Source organism: Scardinius erythrophthalmus (genome assembly GCF_964197995.2).
Source record: "Scardinius erythrophthalmus genome assembly, chromosome: 17".
In the NCBI taxonomy this organism is placed as follows: Eukaryota; Metazoa; Chordata; class Actinopteri; order Cypriniformes; family Leuciscidae; genus Scardinius; species Scardinius erythrophthalmus.
The window spans coordinates 31,804,847-31,829,794 of record NC_138237.1 but is presented as its reverse complement, the minus strand read 5'-3'; the positions used below and the strand labels follow the sequence as shown (position 1 = coordinate 31,829,794).

General features: G+C 36.7%; 3 protein-coding genes across 4 annotated transcripts; 1 reads left to right on the top strand and 2 right to left on the bottom strand.

The window, feature by feature from the left end:
- Positions 1-6,039: 6,039 nt before the first annotated feature.
- Positions 6,040-13,995, bottom strand: brcc3 (BRCA1/BRCA2-containing complex, subunit 3). The gene is made up of 8 exons (XM_081391616.1): positions 13,800-13,995; positions 13,571-13,690; positions 9,632-9,719; positions 9,396-9,484; positions 9,266-9,321; positions 8,858-8,989; positions 8,639-8,682; positions 6,040-6,798 (listed from the first exon to the last, which is right to left on the bottom strand). Exons 1-8 carry the CDS (start codon positions 13,902-13,904, stop codon positions 6,650-6,652), a joined length of 783 nt encoding a protein of 260 aa, XP_081247742.1. The 5' UTR covers positions 13,905-13,995; the 3' UTR covers positions 6,040-6,649.
- A 1,923-nt stretch (positions 13,996-15,918) lies between these two features.
- Positions 15,919-16,453, top strand: cmc4 (C-x(9)-C motif containing 4 homolog). Its single transcript, XM_081390195.1, has 2 exons — positions 15,919-16,070; positions 16,162-16,453. The coding sequence occupies exons 1-2, from the start codon at positions 16,013-16,015 to the stop codon at positions 16,299-16,301; spliced, it is 198 nt and encodes a 65-aa protein (XP_081246321.1). The 5' UTR covers positions 15,919-16,012; the 3' UTR covers positions 16,302-16,453.
- A 243-nt stretch (positions 16,454-16,696) lies between these two features.
- fundc2 (fun14 domain containing 2) lies at positions 16,697-24,381 on the bottom strand. Of its 2 annotated transcripts, XM_081390193.1 has the most exons (6): positions 24,188-24,295; positions 22,606-22,753; positions 22,448-22,523; positions 22,228-22,356; positions 17,551-17,619; positions 16,697-17,380 (listed from the first exon to the last, which is right to left on the bottom strand). In XM_081390193.1, exons 1-6 carry the CDS (start codon positions 24,198-24,200, stop codon positions 17,303-17,305), a joined length of 513 nt encoding a protein of 170 aa, XP_081246319.1. In that variant the 5' UTR covers positions 24,201-24,295; the 3' UTR covers positions 16,697-17,302. The 2 variants fall into 2 exon arrangements, with proteins under 2 accessions (XP_081246319.1, XP_081246320.1); XM_081390194.1 differs by lacking the exon at positions 17,551-17,619 and having other exon boundaries at positions 24,188-24,381.
- Positions 24,382-24,948: the final 567 nt, after the last annotated feature.

Here is a 24,948-nt window from a genome sequence, read left to right as displayed (position 1 = left end):
TCATCCAATCGTGGTTGTATCTCTCTGGTAGTTACTCGATCTTAGTGCTGCATTTGACACTATCGACCACAATATTCTTTTAAATAGACTCGAAAATTATGTTGGCATTAGTGGCATTGCATTAGCATGGTTTAAATCATACGTGTCTGAATCAACTTATCAGTTTGTAGCAGTAAATTAAGAGATGTCTCATCGATCACAAGTTCAGTAAGGAGTACCACAAGGCTCAGTACTAGGACCATTGCTTTTCACTCTGTACATGCTACCCTTGGGAGATATCATTCGGAAACATGGCATTAGTTTTTACTGTTATGCTGACGATACTCAGCACTATATTTCTTCACGCCCTGACGAAACTTACCAATTCACAAAATTAACGGAATGCATAGCTGATATAAAAAATTGGATGACTAGTAATTTCCTACTACTTAACTCTGAAAAAACAGAGATTCTAATTATTGGACAAAAAACTTCCTCACGTAATAACCTAGAATACTGTCTAACACTTGATGGCTGCTTTGTCAAACTTTTGCCGTCGGTTAGGAACCTGGGTGTGCTCTTTGATACCAATGTTTCATTTGAAAGTTACATTTCTAGTATCTGTAAAACCGCATTCTTCCATCTTAAAACTATATCTAAATTATGTCATATGCTCTCAATGACAAATGCGGAACAATTAGTTCATGTGTTCATGACATCATGGCTAGATTATTGTAATGGTCTACTGGGTGGTTGCCCTGCACGCTTAATAAACAAACTACAGCTGGTCCAAAACGCAGCAGCTCGAGTTCTTACCAGAACCAGGAAGTATGGCCATATTAGCCCTGTGTATTAGCTCATATTAGCCCATATTAGTAGGTTCTGTCAACACTGCACTGGCTCCCTATTAAACATCGTATACATTTTTAAATATTGCTGATTACTTACAAAACACTAAATGGTTTAGCTCCCCAGTATTTGAGTGAGCTCTTAACGCATTATAGTCCTTCACGTCTATTGCAATCTCAAAATTCCGGCCAGTTGATAATACCTAGAATATCAAAATCGACTGCTAGCAGTAGTTCCTTTTCCTATTTAGCACCAAAACTTTGGAACAGTCTTCCTAACATTGTCCGGGAAGCAGACACACTCTGTCAGTTCAAATCTAGACTAAAAACACATATCTTTGGCCTAGTATACACATAACACATTATAGACTTCTATAATTCAATGTTAGGTTGCATACCTGTGAACACTTCCCATAAATCCTGATGTACTTGTTACATCATAAAAAGGATGGCATCTACGCTAATATTAGTCTCTCTGTTTATCCCGAGGTTTACCTCAGTCCGTCGGATCCAGGCTGTATCCAGATCTGATGAAGGACCTGCGCCTGGACACGACGACAACGCAGTCCTGAAGTGTCAACTAGTCTCTGCCCTGTGAAGGCCTCCTTCCCTTCCCTTTACCTCTGTACAGATAAAACGTTGTCATTTTATCTGTACAGAGTCACCACGTGGCAACGCGGACGTGATAAATAATTCTGTATTATAAATTTTTAAGGTCAGACAAGTAGTTTGTTGAGGGTTGATTTGTAAAGAAGGACTACACACCAGCGCACATATACTGTATATTAAAATGTGCATACCTATGGACTGAACACGTGATGCGCAATAAATTTATCCTAGAGCTGCTGTAAAGTCAAAACAATCTCTGTTACTGTAATTTCCTATTATCACTGTAAAGCTGCTTTTAAACAATTCATATTGTTAAAAGCGCTATATAAATGAAGGTGACTTGACTTGACATCCATCTTTGTAAATAACATTTATTTTGAATTGTTTTCCTTGAATCATGTTTTGTTATTGCAGAAGGCAATGATAACATTCAGCATAGCAAAAAAAAAAAAAAAACAATAGGACAAATACAAAAAGAAAGATGCAAATTAAATAAACTGCTTAACATTTTCCAGGTACAATAGGTTTACCTAAAAGCAGCATTCAAGTAAGAAATTGCATAATCAAATGAAAAAATAAAACTGCATATTCTTCACTGTAGGAACAAAAGATGAAGATGAGTTCAAAAAATTTAAGTATTTAATTAAAACATATTTAGTTCATCCACAGGTAATGTAACTGTGTTCTTGTACAAACTCCAAACACAAGTAATAACCGAAAACTCAGGCAGAGAAATTAGGACAAATGAGAGAGGGAAACATAAACAAAGAACAAAGGAAATAAAAAATGTCAAACTAAAAGTCCATGATGGTGAAACTTAATGAACAAAAGACTGAATGTCTCTGACAGCTGTCACTTGATGTTCAAAGCGTTCCTAAGGATGCTGATTTTAGACTTAGGTAAACTGAGATGGCAAACGGGAACATGGTTTGTGTAACATTAGCAACACATTATTAGCTGTTTGAGTAAAGTTGAGTGAGTGGATCTCTGAGCTGGTGTGAGTGAGCAGAGGCGGGGCTAATTTGCATATGCATGGCTCTGCGTATACTAATTGAAGCAAGGGTATAGATGTACAAATTTTAAATATGTAATTTTGTAAATTTAATTGTAAATATGCTTTCCTCTGTGGTGACCAAAGCCTGGTTTCTGAGTTGATTCAGTTGTGTTAAATGAGGTAGACATCCAAAATGTTCAGTGGTAGGGGGTCTCCAGGATCATGTTAAGAAGCTTGCTGAGAAGACTTATTGGCTCAAGTCAAAAGAGCCCACTCCAATGCTGTGTCTGAAACCATTCACTATTCCCTATATAGTTTTCCTTGCAACCAAATCCTTACTATCTTGTGAGTTGACCATGATGCAGCCTCAGTGAATTAGTGTCCGACATTAAAGGCACAGTATGAAAGTTCCGTTTCTAGAGATCGCTTACTCAAACAATAACGAAGGCATAACTTGATGACACTGTGAATGAGCATGGAATTATGGGATTCCATCACAGTGATGGAAAGCAATCTGACAGGACTTGGGCAGAAATCATGTTCATGGATGAACTAATAAATTAAAGTTTTATTAACATTATTGTGAAGCAGGGCGGGGCCGAGAGCCTGGGACATTTTACGTTGCTGTTTTTATTATGCTTATATGCTGCAGTCGGCCACTGCTGCTCCTTTCTTTAGTTGTTTATTTATATTTTACGATTAAAGCTATGTTTAATGTCTGCCTCATTCTTCCCTGAACTTGAGCTTTGTTATAGTAACATTTGATCACTTAAATTCACATAGTTTTAGTTCATTCTAATAAAACATACTGGTCACTTTATCTGATGAATTGAAAATGTGGGGTAACGTTGTGCTGTTTTACAATCATACTAAAAATACATTTCAGTGTGTTGAAAGTTATGTTGTTACGTTGCACATTGCAGTAAACTAGATTGATATTAGAATATCTTATAAATAAAATCTGGATGACTTGTGTTGCTAAATGGCATGTAATTCATTTAAAAATATATTTTCTTGGAGAAAATAGTGTATTGTTACTAAAAATAAAGCTCTGTCTGATTATGCTATGTTACCCACTTGACAAAATAGCATTGTCTCTGAGACATGGTACAAACATGTTACTCGTGGTAAATCAAGAAAACAAGAGTTTCACAGACTAACTGTGTTGAGCTATATGACAATGTTTAGTTTTCTGTCGACAAAGGTATCCAAACATTTGCTCAGATGTCTAATAAAACACATAATACATTAAAGCGTCTTTGGTGTTTCCATTGTTTCTACAGAAGTAAACCTGGAAATCAAGGGTAGCACGGATATGACGTCATTGACAGGCCAATGACACAGGCCGTTATTCTACAATATTAAAATTATGTATTTCTCTGGATATAAACATTGTTGGAAACATTTAGGATAATATAAGTACACAAGTCAACAAAATATATAACATTGCTTTAGTGTTCTTGGATATTTTAATCAAAAAATCTTGCATATTGTGCCTTTGATGTTTTTTTCCAAACATGTAAACACTCCTGCCCCATCATGCCATATGTTGAGCTGTGTTGTGCTAGTCAGGATACTCTAACTCTGTGAAAACATTGTTCTGTTTGTTTGAGTTTGCACTTTACAGAAAGTCAACCTTATTACAGCTGTGTCTGCGTATTGAGCTGGGAAAAGAAAATGTAACAACATCCTATAATTAACGTACATCAGCTTTAAAAAAAAAAGGGTGAGACAGATTTTATACTTCTAGATGGAACACAAGAGCCAAACCACCAGCATATTTTGTCGTGTGGTGACAGTATGAGCTCTGTCCTGCCTATTTTGGAGGTGTTAATTAAACACTGTTTGCCTCTGGGACGTCATTGTCCACTACCCCATTGGCCCCTCTGCCATAAATATATCCAAGGGCCCAAGGTCCCCTAGGCATCTCATCAAACAGAATGCCCTCCAAACACTTATAAATTCTACCCCCTTCACTTCACTTCACCCCCACACCCCACGCACACCATTTCAGATTTATAGAGGCTTCAGGTTTACAGGCAACTTGCCTTCACACTAAATAAATGGCAGTTTTCTGCCAGGAGTAATAACCACTATGCTGATGCACAAGGAGGGGGAAGTGTCTTCGCTCTCTCCATCAGTCTCAAAGCACAGCCTTAATATTACCTGCTTGCTTCCAGTCCCAGGATGAGTGCTTTTACTCACATACAAGTCATTCTAGTGGAGTGTAAGGCCTTGCCATAATACAAAATGGTATGACTTTATGGTCCACTATACATAGCAATAAATATAGGACATTTATTCTAAATGAGCATTTGCACTTCCAGATGTTAGACAATATATAGCAGCCTGGTTCAATGCCTGAGATTTCATTTCTCAAGGACAAAAATTATGTAAAAGTATGGTGAAGGTGTCTGATAATGGCACTGCAGAAGGGCCATGTCTATAAACAACTGTAACTGTAAGAGCAATATGAGATTGCTTCAGACTGGCATTAATGTTGCATCAAAACACAGCTCGCTTTCAAAGAATAAATAGTATTAAAAAGTCATAAGCTTATAGATCGAAGATGCATTATTCTCAACCCCTTTTTCCCCCTCAATTTTTCACTTTGAATAAAGAAACTGCACTCACGACTGCTTGGTAAATGAGCATGTATTCCAGCCTTGAGTGACTTACTGCTTTTATACGACATAAATATTTAAGACACAAAATTGTATCATCATTATTCCTCATGTAAAAATATATTTCTAAAATATTTCCGCTAGAAGATATAGTGCCTGATCTATTAACAGTTCTCTAGTTCGCTCTATGTGTGCAGCGCAGTGATGTTTTCCTCATAGTAACTACATAAAATGTATTTTACTGACCAGTCAACATCTAGAATCGTAAGTATCCATTTTGCAATATGGTATGGAACATAACACTTTATGATTCCCTCATAGCAAGAAGAATTGATAGACTGGTGTTTATTATAACTGCACACCTCAATATTGTTAATAGCATGCATGCCAAATAAATTATATACACTGCTAGTACTCTGTCTGTCTGCTTGACCAGTTTCACAATCTAAAGAGATTAAAGACTCTGCAGTTCAACATGGACACAAGTGCCACCTAGTGACAAGAAATAAAACATGAATCCATTGGGTTTTCAGTTAGATTAATATTTTATCATACAAAGTGTTTTTTTATAGTACACTACTGGTTTTATATTAAAACATTTAGGTAAGATTAGTCAGCACCAGTGTGTCTTATCTTGTTGATAAGGGAAAAAGATATGACAGATAAGTGTAGGACAGGACTGCAGTTAAAAAATAAATGAACTCTTAACCAGTTTCAGGTCTTTCAAACTGTCAGCTTAAATGTTAATTTTAGTATTTCATCTGGAAAAGCTCTTTATCACACTTTTCTATGCATGGTCTAAGTGCCAGGCTGTTCGACCAGGGAGCTGCTTGACATTCACAGAAACGTTCAGTATAGACTGAAAATCTGCATGTAAATGATGAAAAATGTTTATAGCTGTTTGCGAGTATAGCTGTTTGCGAGTGTGTCCCGTGCAAAGTATTTCAGAGTCTATGGTGTTATAGTTTTGATTTCCAAACACACATTCCAAACTGAATTTAGTTAATGAAGAGAAAAGTGAGAAAAGAAACATTCAGTTAATACAACAGACAAGCCACTCTATATTCCATGCAGGTTTTTACATTGTCATTTCAAAATGGCATGTTTATACATTCAGAGATTTACAGCTTAAGAAATAGCATCAGTGAAAAAATATCCATCACTATCACTCTTATAGAACAATTATTAGAACGTGCATTTTGTCATTGTTTGTTCAGTGTACACATACATCAACAAAACACACCAGCTTGTAAAACCTATATATGTGTCTGTGTGTGTTTATACACATGACAATAAGCAGAAGCTGATAGATGAGTTAAAACATTACAAAAGAGTGTAAAGAGTGGCAGACAGCACTAAGAGGGTTCATAATTCAAATATTTGTCTGGAAGCACTGAGACAGTGCTAGTTATGCACTGAGATCACATAATGTGGAAGTACAGATATCCTGTCTTTGCTCTCCCAGTGATTTCCGATCCAACAGGGGCAGTAGGGCAGAAAGGCCAACGCTTTCATTGGAAACCCATAAAGGAATGAAAAAAAGAATGAGGCTTTTAAGGATTTGCTAAAACTCTCATTGCTTCCTATCATTCTCCTTATAATGCAGCCAGTTCTTGTGTCAGTTGCTCCTTCTCTTTCTGGAGTTTGATGATACTTTGTTTATTCTGTTCCAGTCGATCTTCCAGCCACTGCAGCAGCGGGCCGCTTATGGCCGACATCTGACTGCAAAGGTTTTTCGTGAAGACTGAGAAGCACACATACATACAAATTACAAAAGCACAACTGTAAAAAAAACAAAATGGTTCTAAAGTCTTCAAATTTATGAAAATAACTAGGTTAATCCCACACCATACCCAAAAATACTTTTATATAATGATTTATAATTAATAAATTGACAAATGATCTTGTATTAAAAAAAATATTTTGCATGAACAGATTGATCTATACCAGTGGTTCCCAAACTTTTGACAGCGGCGTACCCCCTGAGGCATTTAACATCCTTCTGTGGACCCTTTCTCTTCCACTAATGCCGAGGTCACAATTAGCGATTTCAGCCCTGATTTTCACTCACCAACAGGTTTTGTGAAATCGTTGACAAATGCCCGAAATCAGAGGAAAATCGGTGCTCATTCACGCGAGTGACAAACACGCAGTGTGCATTATCAAAGACGCGATCTGAGAGAATCGACAATGCGCCACCTATGCCCATGAGATATATAGCATCCTAAATATCTGCACCTGTCTGGGATTCAAAATTCTGCTGAGTGAAACGTGTTCTGATTGAAAATTACATCAGTGATGACCTACAGCTCTCGGCGACCAGTAAAAAATGCAGCGCGCTCAGTGCTTCAGTGTGAAAAAGATGCTCAGCACCTAGTTACACTCATGGCGTTTTAAAAACACAACAGTCTAACCGTCAACCTAAAACTTTAACCCCCGGTTTCACAGACAAGGCTTAAGGCGGGCGTACACGGTGCGATTTTTGCTGTTTTTACGAGCTCGCAGATGATTTTTTTCACTCGGGAGAAATCGAGTGGAATCGGTGATGCTCGCATGGTCGCGGCTCGCAGCGTGTGAGAGGAATTACGAGCCGAGCCGAGCACGTTATAAGCACCTCCCCGACCTCCCGATCATCTTTAAACATGTTTAAATAATTCGGGGAGTCGGCCCGATTTTCACCAGCTGTCCCCTATTTCCAAATTATACACAACCACGTGGGGCTATACCTCAGTGGCAGCAACCATACAGCGTGCGCATACACTGTCTCTCTCCCTCTCTCACACTCTCATACACACACACACACACACACACACTTCTCTCAATTCAATTCTGTTCAATTCAATAAAGCTTTATTGGCATGACAAAAATACAATTGTATTGCCAAAGCATCAAAACAGCATAGAAAATTATTTTGAACATTGTACTACAGAAAATAATAATAATAATATTAAATAAAAATAATAAAATAAAAATAATAATTCTCTCTCTCTCTAGTTTTTATGTTGAATGGCTACTGTTCTCTGCTTTACAACAAATCATTTGCACACACATTTCTGTCATTTTTTCTATCTGAAGCTTTGCCTGCATGCAATATTGACGGTCTCTGTGTTTAGCGCGAAAGCTCACGTGATTGCTGCCGGCTCGGGATAAAATTCGTGCAGGACAGTCGTGCCGTGTACCAGCTGCATTGACGCGATTATCAGTTAAACTGACTCGCAACGTGTGCAATATCTCACGACCTCCCGAGTGTCCGATCCTGGTCCGAACTCGCACCGTGTACGCCCGCCTTTAAGCCTAGTTCCAGACTAAAATGCATGTTTGAGCTGTTTTAACTGAAAGAAACTTGCTCTGACAGATCTTAAAATATGTCAGTGCCATTGTTTTGTCTCAAGATGCACACCAGTAATGTTTTTTTCTAAGGCACATTTATAAAGACTACTTTACTGTCCTATTTGAACTAAGGCCTAATCCTGGCTTAATCTAAGGCCTGTCTGTAAAACCAGGCCTAACAGTATTCATTTGCTGCCGTGAAAGCACTGCTAATTCCTTCATGAAATACAAACTAGATTTTGTAATTGCATTACCTGATCCATTATGTATCTTTGTGATTGGATCCAGATGAGTTAAACTGAAAAAAAGGAAATTGGGAGGAAAAAAAATACATATTGCTTGAGGTCATAAGCAACCATTTACTATGTAAAATAATCTAAAATATAGCCACAGGGAAATATATCCATGAAATTTATAAATGAATTAAAGTAACCTTAAACGAGCAAATGGATAACTCTGGTAATGGCCTATACCTGTGAATCCTTCTGTACGTATCCTGTTCTTCTTGACAGAGGATTCTGGGCAGTTCCACGGCAGACTCCAGACATACTTTTCCAATGGCTTCATGTGGGACTACATGGATTGGGATCTCAATCCGCTCATACCTTGTCATAAGAGAGGAATGTCATTTCTATATTTATGATCAAAAACACTGCACAAAATACTTTTTCTTTCACACTACAAAAGGCAATAGCACTGACTTGGCTTTACCATGTTTGTGAACCTGTTAAACAATGAATCAAACATTTAGAGTTATATTAAAACAAACAAATAATCAGGTGTGGACTGGTTTTGGTTTACAGAAAATGAAGCTAATAATTTAAAGGCTTATATTTAAATGCCTTAAATGTGTTTTTTAAAATAAAAAGCAGTTTATTTACTCTGAGCCTTTCTGGGCCTGTACTGACTGGAAACAGGTATACAGAACTCTACCGGTCTGCAAGAGAAACAGAAAGAGCAGCCAAGGTTAAAAAAAAATTATTTCCTGTCAAGATGGTTTGCTTGACATACCTTTGTGTTTTTATCTTCTATAAAGCATGAGAAGATGAGTCCAACAAATCCCTGATCCATCATCTGATACATTGCTTGAGTCCTAACATCTGTATAATGCAAAGATCAAGTCAAATTAAAAGAAATAAAGGGAATATAATAATGCATAATACATGCATTAATAAAAATAAAAAATAAACATTATAAATTAAAAAACACACAAAATAAAAACAATATGTATAAAAGATGATACTAACCAACATGTGATGGCCACACAGTGATGTGTGGATGAGAGTGGTACCAACCCACAACCCTCATGGGACGTCCTGTCATCTCAGCCAACCTGTGCTTCATTTTAAGAAAATATGCTAAAAGAGTATCTGGTCAGGAGGATTACACTTTAAAATAAATATCCCTTAAAATATTAAAATATCCCTTAAAGGGATAGTTCACCCAAAAATGAAAATTCTGTCATAATTTACTGACCCTTAAAAAACCTGTATGATATTTTTTCTTCTGCTGAACACAAAAGAAGATATTTTGAAGAATGTTGGGAAACCAAACAGTTAATGGGACCCATTGACTTCCATAGTATGAAAAAAAATACTATGGAAGTCACTGGGGTACATCAACTGTTTGGTTACCAACATTCTTCAAAATATCTTTTTTTATATATATATTGTGTGTTCAGCAGAATAAAGAAATTCACAATATTCATATATTTCCAGCATATCAATTTGAGTAAAAAGTCAAGTCAGTCAGTCAAGTCAAGTCAAGTCATGAATTCGAATTTCAGAAGATCTTGTGATCAATTTGGTATGTCCTCCTTTCGCCTCAGCAGCAACACATCAGTTTATACAAAACCTCATGATCTGTGTTATTCAGGATGATCTGAGAATGATCCATGAATGTCACAAATTTGCTTGATTGATGACCAAGAAATAGTGCAGAATATTTCTTGCTCATTTCACATCATATTGGTTCTTCGTTTTAAATTGTTTTAAAATCCTAAAACTGCGCTTATTACAAAGCAAAATTACATTTTGAGTTTCAACATGTCTCAGACATTTTAGACCCACGGTATGAAAATGTATAACTATTGAATGTTAACTAATAACTGGTTTAACTCTCATATATTATAGTAATGTTTGTCGGCAACTCATTAACGAAAGCTATAGAGTGGTGCAGGGATGACGTCTGACCCTGGAAGACTAATTCACCACTGGTTCCCTCGAAATTTTCCTATAGGGTTTTATAATGGGGTTTTCAATTAATGTGTAAAATAAAGCTTGTGGTAAACATAACTTGACGATACTTTGACGTTTTGTTCTATAACCTAAACTTCACACTCTCACACCCCAAAAATTGTGTTTTCAGTATGGTTGTGTTATTTACATTGTAGAACAAAACATCAAAGTATCGACAAGTTATGTTTACCACAAGCTTTATTTTACTCATAAATTGAAAACCCCCATTAAAGAGAATGGGAACGTGACGTCAGCAACCCAATGAACCCCATAAATAATGTATGAAAGCACGTCTGCTTGTCTTGGCCGCACAACTGAGCGCTCAAAGGTACTTTCAAATATTAGCCCATTTATTCTAATTTGGTGCAAGCAGTTCTTAAAAAGTATTAATGTAAATACACTCTTTTTTTTCTCTCTGGTGATTTGTGTTATCATTGTACGCCTGAGTGCATCCAAAAACATGGCAGCGACTACCTAGAATGCAAAGTGCAATGAGGTAGTTAACCCTGTAGGAAAATACTGAAGGAACCGGCGGCGAATTAGTCTTCCGTGTTTTGACGTCATGCCTGCACCACTCTATTACAACTGTTCAGGCCGATTCACACCAGGAACAATACCTATAAAGATAACTACATTAGTGTCTGCACCAGCAGACAGGTAGTTCTGTCATCTGCCGCTTTAAATGCTCAAGCTCTTTACAGTTTGGTGGATTCTGATTGGCTGTCATTGTTTTTATCATTCATCAGCTCGAAAGAATGATTCCAACTATATCGTTTCTCTGTGCCATTATCTTTATAGTTGTGGTGGTAATGATTTTTAGAACTATATCTTTATCATTTATATGTATAGTTATTGTCATTTCATTTGTGTGAATGGGCCTTTTCCCAGTACAGTATACAGATATCTCCTTAAAATATATATGTATATGTATGTATGCATGCATGCATGTATATATACATACATACATATATATATATATATTCATGGCAGTGTTTAATGTATGCCACGGTATTGAATGTATTTACATTGTTCTCCAGACTGAGAAATACCATGGTACTTGCCAAAACAACACCTTGCCACCATAGCACATGTCCTTAAAGGAGAACTCCGGTCAATTTTAACATTGAGCTCATTTTTTTGTACATTTGGAGTGCTGTCAATACAGAGAACAACGACAAAAATCGGTGTTGCCTACACCGAGTTATTCTATTTTTTAAATTTGCACCCTGTTGACTTCAATGGGGCAAGTACTAAACCTGCTTTTAGCCTCTTAACATCCTTGATGTGTCATTACAAGTGCACAGAAAATGTGAGTGATTCCTTCTGAGTGAACACGAGTGAATCTGACTGCAGTAGATGTGAAAGATATGTATAAAAATGATGTTATTTAAAGGGGTCATATAATGGTACATGCACTTTTACAAGTTGATTGTACTGAAATGTGTGTTGGCAGTGCCTGTACACAACCATCATAAAATGATAAAAATCCATCCAGTGTTTTTTTTTTAATCTCCTTATATGTTTGACCCTCTCTGAAATCAAGCCGTTCGACCTCCGTTCGGACGCCCCTCCCACGATTGTGATTGACAGCTGCAGCGTTTCAACACAGACCTGCCCTCGCTCATGAGCGAGCTGTCAATCATAGTCCGCGCGTCATTGTTGATACCCTCACTGGAGCGCTGTCTATGAGCAGAATGGCGTCTGTGATTGTTCTTCGGTGTAATAAGGAACACAGCAGTCATTTGGATGTTCCTAAATCCGAGCCGTTGAAGATGCAGTGGCTGAGTTTTGTTTTTGAAGCGATATGCCCAAAGGATTGACGCGGGGATTCCCTCACGGGGATTCCCCACGATCGTCTGTGCTTTCCTGTTTGCGTGAATCATTTCACACCAGACAGCTTTACAAACGAGAAAAAACGGATCGGTACCAACGTGTTCCTGCTGAACCTCCAGAAGTGAGTGTGATGTTTTATTAACCTTTATATTAATATTTATATTAATCTTTGCAAATTTGCAAACCTTGCTGCACGCTTCATGATGAATGCATCTAAGGTTTACACTCCGGGTACATTACGGCATGTTTTCTATGTACGACGTTCTCAATAGAATTCATAATCCCACGTTTATAATGAACAACGCGTGGTTATTGTGTTAGAAACGGTGTCCGCACAGAACAGAGGGGCGGGGTGAGCAAAGCTCATTATCATTTAAAGACACATGCACTGAAACGGCGTGCTGAAAACAGAGCTGTTTTTGACCAGGTAAAATGAGTGTTTTCTTACAATACTAATGAGAATTTTTAATTAAAGTATATTACAAACTTTTAGTTTAGACCCTAAAGAATCATATTAGCTTGTACAAAAATGGCATTATATGACCCCTTTAAGCCAGCGCAAATACCTGTGTTTACATCCTGTTTTCGGTTGAAGTCCACAGTAATCGATTGCCGAGTTCACGCGCGTGATCATAGGTAACTAAACCTATGCGCGTGAACTCGGCAATCGAATAACATCATTTTTATACATATCTTTCACATCTACTGCAGTCAGATTCACTCGTGTTCACTCAGAAGGAATCACTCACATTTTCTGTGCACTTGTAATGACACATCAAGGATGTTAAGAGGCTAAAAGCAGGTTTAGTACTTGCCCCATTGAAGTCAACAGGGTGCAAATTTTAAAAATAGAATAACTCGGTGTAGGCAACACCGATTTTTGTCATTGTTCTCTGTATTGACAGCACTCCAAATGTACAAAAAAATGAGCTCAATGTTAAAATTGACCGGAGTTCTCCTTTAAAGAATACAGAGCAAACTTTTTTTTTAGTGCAATGTTTGTATTGCAGAATGGGGCAAAACAAAAAAAAAATAGCCCTATATAACCCCCCAAAAAATCCCCTTACACAGATAAAATGAATATATGATAAGTATATATCAATTGAGAAAGGATATCTCAGCTTCAGTGGATGCTGCTGAAAGCTGCTCTGGGGAAATCTCCACTCTGTCTTTCCTCTTGTCTGATCGACGCAGAATGATGACAGAATGAATCTGCACAATGCGGTTTGTGTCCACCTGATGGAGATAAGTCGTTTACACAGTTAGCCTACAAAGGTTCATAAACACACCAGTTGCAGTTTGCCATATTTATACAAAACAATTGATAAACGCCAGATAATCAAACCTCGCCAATGCAGAGCCCCATTACTTCCTCCTTCTCCGTACTCAGAGCATGATTCATACATACTAGAAATGCGTCTGACTCTAAATGTACCGCGTTTACTGCCATGATAAGTATTACAATCTAATAGTTAATCTTTTGGTCTGATTTATTTGTTTGTTTATCACTGTCCAACACTTCCACATCAGTAAAGCGCATGCGCTATATTTAACTCCTCCTCCTTCTTCTTCTTGGTTTTTAATGGCGGCTGGCTACCTGCGTAATAGGTGCATTTACCGCCATCTTCTGCTCCGGACTGTGGAACACAGTTTTAGATGTATCAGCCTTGTCTCCCTAATAAAATCAAAGAAAGCTTTACTGTTTATTTTACTTGACCATTTTTTTTTAAAAAAAACCTTAACATTTAATTCTTGAATTCCATTTTTCTTAATGTCTTCTATCATATTGTTCCTTTATTGTTCATATTCGATACAGTCAAGAATCGCATGAGGTATTGTTTCTTCAACATGACATTATTCACATAACTCATTTGGATGTTTCAAACTGGATTGAAAATCACAAGACAGTCAGTTTATTTACGGTGAGGAAATGTTAGATTCACTTATTATTTTTGTTGTGTTTGACAAGCTGATTTTTCCATATCAGCAATTCAGTTTTTACCACAATGATAATTCTTGAAATCAGTAATGGAATTTCTACTAGTAACAATGGTAATTCTTGATATCAGAAATTTTCACAAGTAAAAACACAAATAGCCTAATCTCTCACAAAATTCTTGATAACAAAAACTGAATTTCGACTATTAGAAAAAGTGTCATTCTTTATATCTGTAATTGTAACTAGTTAAATATCACAATAATAATGCTATTCAAATACAATTACAGATATAATAATTTCTTAAACTGAAATTATTTGACATATCAGTAAATCACTCTTACTTGTAAAGATAAAACATAATTGTTCATATCAATAATTAGGCCTATGATATTGATTTGCCAAACATTTAATTTGGAATAATAACAATTATCAATCTTCATTTTTTATTGTTATCACAATTGCTAAATGATGAAGGCTATGTATTTACATATACAATAGCATTGTATTCAGCTTAATACCACCGAGATTTTTGAGACTATGCAAGGCAACAAAGCAGTCAACGGTTAAAAATATAACCCCAAACTTTTTGTAAAATGCAATAAAATCAAGATTTTTTTAATCAAAGATTTGTTCATTCTCTTTAACCTTTATTTAACTCTGAAACTCTAACCCTCTGCCCATGGACTACGGATGAAAATTAGCTTGCAGCTATCTCTGGTCTGTGCAACACATTTGTTGTGCAATGTCCCTGTCAAATAAATGAATAAATAAATAAAAGAACTGACAAAAGTAAAAAGAAAAGATTTTCAAAGTTTTCACTGACCAACTTAAGTGTAATTTGTAAATATAAACAAATTTTGATTTTGATGGCTGCAACACATTCCAAAAAAAGTTGTGGGATGGAGGCATGTTTACTACTGTGTCCCATCACCTTTCCTTTTAATTACACTTTTTAAATGTTTTGGGAATTATATTGGAAAAAGCAAATTTTCAAACTGTAAACCGGTCTTCTCTGTCTTCTTAAAAGAAATGGAAAATTATTTCAATGTGATTTCAGTAGCCTACTAATAAGAAAGCTATTAGGACTGTTAGGATCTGCTCTGCCTCTGATCTCTTCGTGATGTAGCCCAATGGCCCCCTCTCTCTTTTGTATTTATTTATTTATTTATTTTATTTTTGCTGTTTTCTCCTTTATTATTGTTATGGATGTATGCTTTATTATTTTGTATGTTCCCGATCTCTGCAATAATAATAAAAATAAAAAGCATTATTCTCCTGACGTCTGAAGATGAGAACATGGACGTGAAGGAAATTTTACAGCTCATTAAGTCAAACTGACGGATAATGATTATTTGTAGCGCAACCTTATGATTTGAAACTAATTTGAGCCTTTTTGAGTGGTATTTCCCCAAACCGGAAGTGCCACCTATAATCTAAAACGCAGTTGGCTCGTTAGAAAAAAAGTTCGATAGGCTCTTGTTTTCCAACCGGAAGAAATACAGTTGCAAAGTCAGCGGCACGTCGGTGACGTCATTGTACATGTGTTTACTAGTGTTTGACGGATTTAACTGGAATAATTCCTCAAAACTCGAGCTTGGTTGTTCATATCCTAAAGTAAGATGTCACAGAAAGATCCTTGTCAAAAACAGGCTTGTGCCATACAGAAATGTTTACAAGGTAGCAGTGTTAAGTTAACCTTCCTATGCATGAATATCGCATGCTGTTGATTTGAAGCATTTAACCATTTTGTGACTTGTATTTTTAACAGCCAACAAATACATTGAAAGGCGTTGTGAGGATGTGATTCGAGACATGAGGAAGTGTTGCGAAGTCCATGAAAACTCTGTCTGCTGCTCTGGATTTGCCAAGGAACACAAATCAAAAGACACTAAGACATTAATTCAATAGAAGGATAATAAGCACGTGTGTATATTTGCTGCAAGAGATCAATGTAGACTTTCAAGGACATGTGAAATACAATTATCAGACTATATTGTAATTTTGTGGATCTAACAGTCATTCTTCTCCTGTCTCTAATATATTACAAATTTAAACTTTCATTTGGCTGTCACTATTTATTCAACCTAGTAGTACAGTTTAGTGAGAATATTGTTTATTCATTTAATATCTAGTCCATCAGAGTAAATTTCCTTTTTATACATGTTTATAGTTCATTTCATATTTTATTTAAGTGACACTGAACACCAGTTGGTCAAGTTAAGATTTCCTCAAGTTTGAAAATACAGCAGGGATTTCTATAATTAGTCACATGAAACACAGAAAAAAGAAACTGGAATATCATATCACGATGTGGTAAGCATTAGCTGTAATTTGGCAAAATAGAGATGGATTTCATAAATAACAGCAATACAAAGAAGAGAAAAAAGGCAAGCCAGCATTGTTTAAAACCTGATTGTCAATTTGCATTTTAACATTTCTGCCATTATCAGTTAAAATTGCAACTTTTATTGACCCTTGGTTATGTCCCGATTTATTACAAAAATAGCTCAAGTTTGTACAGTTAAATGCACTTAGCTCAGTAACCATATTTCTGCAAGTTTAGATATGGATTTTTAACTGGGGCAATTTCAAATGTTGCAACTATTTGCATAAACTGACTTTTAAGTCATTTTTCAGAAATTGATTGTTCCAAACTAATACAGCAAAATGTTCAAATAAATAAATTTAACAGGTGTTAAGTACAAACTAAAAAAAACAGTGTACACTGAAAAACTGAAACCATACATTCTAGCCAGCTTAAATGTTTTCTTATGAACACATAACCTATTAAATAGAGAACTAATAAGTGCTGAGTTAAATACAAGCTGCAATATCAGACAGAAGCTGTAATTTGCTGTATACATAGTTAGAAGACATCCTCAGAGTATAAGATATCAATGAGAGAGCTCCTATGAAGCCAGGCCAAGCAGAAATCCTCCAGCAAAGCCCCCTGTGAGAACAATGTTCTTCTTGACAAATACCTGCACCTATATGGAAAGAGAAAATTGGATGTAATTCAACTCAAGGGCTGTAAATCAATGACAAAAAGCATTATGGGATGGTCACACATTACACTTTTTGTTCCATTGACTTCCATTCTTTTTATGCATGTGAACATGGGACAGAAAACACAAGCTCAAGTTTGGTAAACTCTGACCTGCGAATTCGTATCACATGAAGACGTGTGACTAAAAGGAGATCGATACGTCATGGTGTGACTTCTTAGCTGAATAAAAAACAAAAACAAAAAAAACAGCAAACCTTAAAGCTGCCGGTTTGTAGTTTTCCAGTAAAATTTAATACAGAGGGCTACACAAATAAAATGAGCAAAACTGACTGAAAATGTTTTTGCTATTTCTCCTCTTAGTCTTTCATTGAGAATATTCACAAAAATCTAACCTTTAATTGAATATACATTTTAAATGTTGAATAAATTAAAAGAAAATCTCTAAAATATGTGCCACAATGATTGGCATCCCTACAAATTCTAATGAGTAGAAATCTAACTGAAGTATATTCCTATTCATGTGGTATGTTTTTAAGTTCACCTCAGTGATCAGCAACACTCAAGTGATAAGTCATGACTTCCTGTTTAACTGGGCTCTAAATATGAAGTGACAAGGGCCAAATTCCTAAAATCATCCATCACTATGGGAAAGACCCGAGAATACAGTAATGATGTGTGACAAAAGATTGTTTAGCTGCACAAATCAAAAATGGCTATGAGATAATAGTTTAAATGTTGGAAGACTCATTGCCACTATCTGGGCAATTATTAAGTAGTTTAAATCAACTGGAGATAGACCAATGCTACTTTTGCGTCATCGAAGGGTAACGCCCCTTTTTGAGGGAAGACAAACGGATTCCCCTGAGAACAGAACTCGCTCGCTCTAGATCTGCAAAGTTTCTTGATAGCAAAAATGGCACAAACATACATACTGGCATACTCTTTGCCGGCCGAGGACCGTGAGCGGTATTTAAAGAAGCTACTGGATACGGGGTTACAGAGGTGTCCCTTTGAAATGGTCGAAAACTGGATTAATGACCCCACGCAGTGGCCAAATATGGACTATTCAGATATCTACCACTATCTCGTGGAATCACCAAGTAAGTAGCCTATTTTTTTGTCATTAACACACTAACAGTATGACAAACTAGACGATGAGGCCATGTCAAGAGGAGTCGGTGGTTTACTTGGATCATATTTCACTTGATTTAAGCTATTGAACGTTAGCTATACTAGTTAGAAACCCTCAAACACTGTAATCAGAACAATCATGTCAGAGGCTAAAAACATAAATAGTCCTTAACTTAAGTGGGGAAGAGACAATGAAAAACATGCCCCATGCATATAGGTCCCATATTTTGCCGTACACTGTAAACCTTTTTACAACTTTCAAAGTCCTAGCGCTTTCTAGACACAAGCAGAAACCAGCCAAGTCCACTTTAGTCCTAGCCTGCCACTATTTCAACAGTAAAATCAGTTAACAGCCAAGGTAGCGTGCCTAGTGAGAGCTAACGTTAATCACGTAACGTTAGCTGATAGCAGCTTCGTCTTTTTAACTAGTATAGCTAGTCGACAACAAAACTATGTCAATAGCTTAAATCAAGTGAAATATGATCCAAGTAAACCATCGACTCCTCTTGACATGGCCTCATCGCCTAGTTTGTCATACTGTTAGTGTGTTAATGACAAAAAAATAGGCTACTTGGTGATTCCACGAGATAGTGGTAGATGTCTGAATAGTCCATATTTGGCCACTGCGTGGGGTCATTAATCCAGTTTTCGACCATTTCAAAGGGACACCTCTGTAACCCCGTATATAGTAGCTTCTTTAAATACCGCTCACGGTCCTCGGCCGGCAAAGAGAGTGTGTAACGTTATGTTTGTGCCATTTTTGCTATCAAGAAACTTTGCAGATCTAGAGCGAGCAAGTTCTGTTCTCAGGGGAATCCGTTTGTCTTCCCCCAAAAAGGGGCGTTACCCTTCGATGACGCAAAAGTAGCGTTGGTCTATGGTAACAATCTACCTGGAAGTAGGGCTGCGTGATATTAAAGAAAAATGCAATATGCCATAACTCGTTAAATAATGCAATATGTGATATGATAATGCTTTAAGTGTGTAAAATAAATAAATTATATTTAAATATATTTAAAAACTGAAAATAATATAACCAACATAGCCTACATGTTTCACATTATTTTTGTGAGAAGAAAGCATCCCTACAACAGAAAGTGAACAGCCGTGTTTTACTGTAGCATTACATTAAAAGTAAGCGTCATTTTAACGTCACAGTGAACTAGGGGGTTTAGGGTTTCAGGTAGGCCAACATTAGGTTTGTTTAACAACAGAAATTGATTAAATGTAAAAATAAAACACTGCTTAGTCTTCACTGTATGAATTAAATATATACAGATTCTTATTAAATCTACAAAAGTTATTTAGTCAAGAGCATTGAGTGATTTTCTCTTTGATTTTGCTGTTTGATTAACATGAAGCACACAGACGGAATTTAGGTTTACTAGGCTGCTGTCACTTTAAGAGCTGCACAGAACCAATATATTGTTACATGCATGCTTTCCTTCTCAACTGTTTACTCTACTTAAAGGGTTAGTTCACCCAAAAATGAAAATTATGTCATTAATGACTCCCCCTCATGTCATTCCAAGCCCTGTTCCTGAAAGTCAATGGACGGCATACTGTTCACGTCCAGAAAGGCAATACAGACATCATCAAAGTAGTCCATGTGACATCAGTGGCTCGATCTTAAGTTTATCAAGCGGCGAGAATACTTTTTGTGCGCAAAAAGTAAACAAAAATAACAACTTTATTCCACTATTCATTTCCTTCTCTCTGGGCCTCGAGCTATTTCACGTAGTGTAACTGCGTAGCGCGTCTGTGTTGTACGTCACACGCATCACACATGACCAGCGTCGGCCAATAGTGAGCCTACGTGTGACGTACAACACAGACGCGCTACGCAGTTACACTACGTGAAATAGCTCGAGGCCCAGAGAGAAGGAAATGAATAGTGGAATAAAGTCGTTATTTTTGTTTACTTTTTGCGCACAAAAAGTATTCTCGCCGCTTGATAAACTTAAGATTGAGCCACTGATGTCACATGGACTACTTTGATGATGTCTGTATTGCCTTTCTGGACGTGAACAGTATGCCGTCCATTGACTTTCAATGGAGGAACAGAAAGCTCTCGGACTAAATCTAAAATATCTTAAACTGTGTTCCGAAGATGAACGTAGGTCTTACGGGCTTGGAACGACATGAGGGTGAGTCATTAATGACATAATTTTTATTTTTGGGTGAACTAACCCTGTAAGACATAACCAACCATGTTACGTGAATACTCACCAAGATGGGCATTTTGACTTAATTCTGTGTCTATTTGGCCATATAAGCTGCGGAAGAGAACTGAATTGTCCGAGAGCCGGCTTTCTGTGCACGAGTACTTCCCTTATTGCATTTAAAAACATTAAGCATGTCACATGTATGTAACAGTCATGTGTCCAGTCTACTCTCTGCTGTCTGTGTCGACCTAAAACTTGTGACTTTTTGTAATCTTTTGGAGTATTAAAATCATGCAGTTATCACAAGCCGCTGCGATCGCCGGCACGATCACTTGCATATTTTCCAGATAACAGCGGAAAGAACTTAAATCCATCAACACCCCCGAAAGCTTGCAGAGTCCTTCTTGGGTCCACATTTGACATCCCATATGAGATTGCTTGTTTCTGCTGCTTTTTTCCCTGTGTTTTGATCTGGAGATAATGTACTCATTCAGGAGATGCGTAATAGCGCCCCCTACCTTATAACAGTGATAACACGGAAAGCAGTAAAATCTCCTCAATGGCAGGGAAGCGTTTTCTCATAAAAGACGAGATAACTCTTCAATGGTGGTGAAAGAGTTGATAAAACAATTTTATCATTCTGTTTAATATTTTACTTTGGCAGTCAACAATCATGAATTCAAATAGAACGGTCTATGCAAATGTGACGTTGTGAAATGTGAAATGCCCGTGCTCCGTTTTCAAGTCATCCAATGTAATTGCAGCTAATGCATTAGCTGTTGGATCACAGGAGTTTATCCGAATATATGTTACCATGGCAGGTTATATCAAGCGTGGTGTGTTTTGAAACCAGCGAAAATCGCAGGTTCAGAAATATATATTATGTAAATGTATTTTTTTAAGTGATTAAACCCATTGTTGTCAAAGTTAGTATTGTTGCTATTTCTTTGGTCAGACACTTGCATGTGTCGTTATAATATTAATATTTATTCATATATTATTTTTACAAAATCAAGCTCAAATGGAGTTACAAGGTTTTTCACCAGCGAATGTTGGAGATTTTTGTTTTGTCCATCATTAGAACAGTTGCCTCTGAGGCAGTAAGTGCATCACATTAAGTTATGATCTACTTACAGGTTACAAAGGTTATTGTAGTTATTTGGGCGCTCAGTTTTTACTGTTGTTTAATATATTTGGCAAAAAGCTTGTCTTACAAAAGGCGAAGTGTTACGCACAGGCTGTATTGGCTATGACTAGACTGCAAATACCACATTAAGACACACTTCTCTGCTCCTCAAATACATAAAACATTAGCCTTTACACAAATCGTGTTTTGAATAAAGAAACCGCTGTACTTATTCAAAGAACCAGAAAGTAAGAATTTGCTTTAAGAAAATGCTGACTAATTTTATGTGGATTTTGCTAATGTTGTTATGCCAATTAAGCACATTACTTACAAATTACTGAAGATTTTCTTTATCTTTAGGCTGATTCAATTTTATTTACATACTAAAATGTAGTATTTTCTTACCTCGTTAAATTTTGTTCTCATTTCTTTAGGGGGCTTGTCTGAATTTAGCTTCAGTTGCTTCTTGGCCATATTCACATCATGCTCCACTCTTTTCCAGTCTACTTTAATGTAGCCTGTGTGATGAGCAATCTGAAAGTACATTTGAAGATTACACAGTTATGCGGTGCTTAAACAGTCAAAACAACAATTATGAAAAGCACTTGGTTGAATATCTTTTTACCTGGAGCAAAAAGAAGCCACCACCTACAGCTGATGCTGCAAGCTTCCCAACTTTCTGGAACAAGTACCCTGCACACCTGAAAGACACACAGGAGTCCGTGGTTTGTTTATACTGTACTCAGTGCTTTAATGCACATCACTGTTCATATAATGACTTACCAGCCAGTCACTCCTCCAATGGCCAACTGTGTTGCAACAGAGTACTTCTCAGCAGCTGGTCCAGATTGATTTTTGCCAAACATTTTGTTCCACCACCTTTGTTTCTTCACATGCTCTGCCAATTCCATGACATCAAAGGTTTCAGTGTCTGTCAGAAAACAGTAATGTGCATTCAGCATATTTAAATCTGCTTGCAAACCACATGTTTAATATCCCAGAAAAAGCTCTTTCATCATAGTGGCCCCCACATTGAGACAACTGATTAACAAATAGGTATTTTTCTAATGTTTTAAAGACACGATAAATGCACCACAATTCACTTTTGTTAAAATATGTTTTTCTAAGAAATAGCAGTAAAAGATTATATAAAACTTCTTAGCAAGGTTTTCGTTTCAAGAATATTATTTAATTTTATTTAGATATTTTTTCTAAATATTATCATAAGTTGGATCATCCTGACATTTTTTTTACTTTATGCCCCAATAAAAATATCAAAATGTATTTTAAAATTGAAATGAAAAAATATTCAAGTCACTGCATGTACATCCTTGTTTCTAACATATTGTGTCATACACAGAAAGCAACTTTCAATAAACATAAAGGTTACTTTCATTTTCTATTCTGGGCAGAAACTGACTAATACAAAACAAGGTCGAGGAGAAAGGCAGTTAGAAAACCCTGAAAAACACAACCATTTTAACTGCACTGCTTTTGTTCTCCATCCAGGTGGGATAATACACTTAGTGTAAAGGAGCTACCAGAGGGAACTGTGGGAAGTCAGCGTCTTTACGTGACTGTATCCTTGGCCAAAGAAGTGACCTTGCTGGACTTCAGACATAAGCCAGACACAAATAGCACACCACTGCAGCCAATATACTGACAGACCACAGTATCACTTTCAGACAGATTTGAAGTAAAGAGACACGTTTAAATCGAATCTGCAGTGCAATGAAGTTGAACTATAAAACCAACAAGATTGACTTGTCATGACTTGGCACATTCACACCAATACTAATACAAAGCCTAAACTTTTCTTCTTCGACAGCATTAATCTTTAGAATCTGTTTTATAATTTTTTGGAGCTTGTTTAATTCAATCTGTCAAGCAAATGTTTCTCTGTCCTTGACTGGACGATTTCAAACAGACTTTTGGGAGGTATATATTTTGCTGTTTTTGTTATACACATTCAGAGCTTCTCTTAAGACCTCATGTAAAGGGCTAGAGGGGTGTGTGGTTAATATGACTCATACCACAAACATTAATTGGTTTTGCATGTGACTTTTAGGCCTTGGCTAGTGTTAAAATGGCGAGCGTTTTGCTTTAAAGGTGATATAATTGTGATATAACTCTCTTCATCGTTTAAACTGTTTCTATACGCGTTTAAAATGGGTTTTAATGTAAGTTGTACTATACTGAAGTACGTGTGTTCATATGAGAATTACGTATGTTCTCGTAATGTAGCAGATCTGAAGATCGTTTCGTGAGGACTAGGTTTGCTATAATGTCAAACAGAAAAATTAAGTAATGTACAGCCTTAAATTTGTATAAAGTGATAGAAAAAAAAGAAAGACATAGTACATACCCTTTTCAGACATCCTGCGTTTTCTTCTTCTTCTTCTTCTTCTTCTTGTTTATTGGTGGATCGCTCTTTTGGAACATTACGGCCACCTACTGCACTGTAGTAGTAACGTCACTCCAATGAGCGTGGAGTGAGACAGGGCTGCTGCTTAAAGGGACAGTTCACCCATGACCTCAAAAATGACAATTTGCTATTACTGTAACTCACCCTCAGCCCATCCAAGATGTAGGTGTCTTTTTACCTGTAGGTGGCTTTTTACATTATTACCTGTAATCCACAACCTCGGCAAACTGTCACGTGAGATTCCTGACTCATAATGATATAAAGCTGAGATCAAACCCCCTGCAATAAAACAATAAAACTCACTAATCTCTAGAGAAGATCTCTAATGAGCCGGCATTCTGGCGTAGAACTCTGAAGCGCTGCATTGTGTTCAGGGTTTGAAGTTAACTTTTTCACTCACCGGCCAATTTGGCTACTAAATTTAGTAGTTACCGGCCATTCAGAACTTTTACTAGCCAAAAAGAATGAAAGATATAAACCAGATTAACTACGTACAGCTGTATATAGGCTATGTATAATTCTGGCTTCTAATTGTTTACTTCTGTAGTAATTGGCATGATATATTTTTACCTGTGAACTAAATGTTAGATTTGATTTATTCTATATTATTCTGAAATCATTATTTCTAGTGTGGAGTCTGGTATTACCACAAATCTGGGTTCAGGATAGATCATACCGAAGGCCCAATGAATGGAGAATAG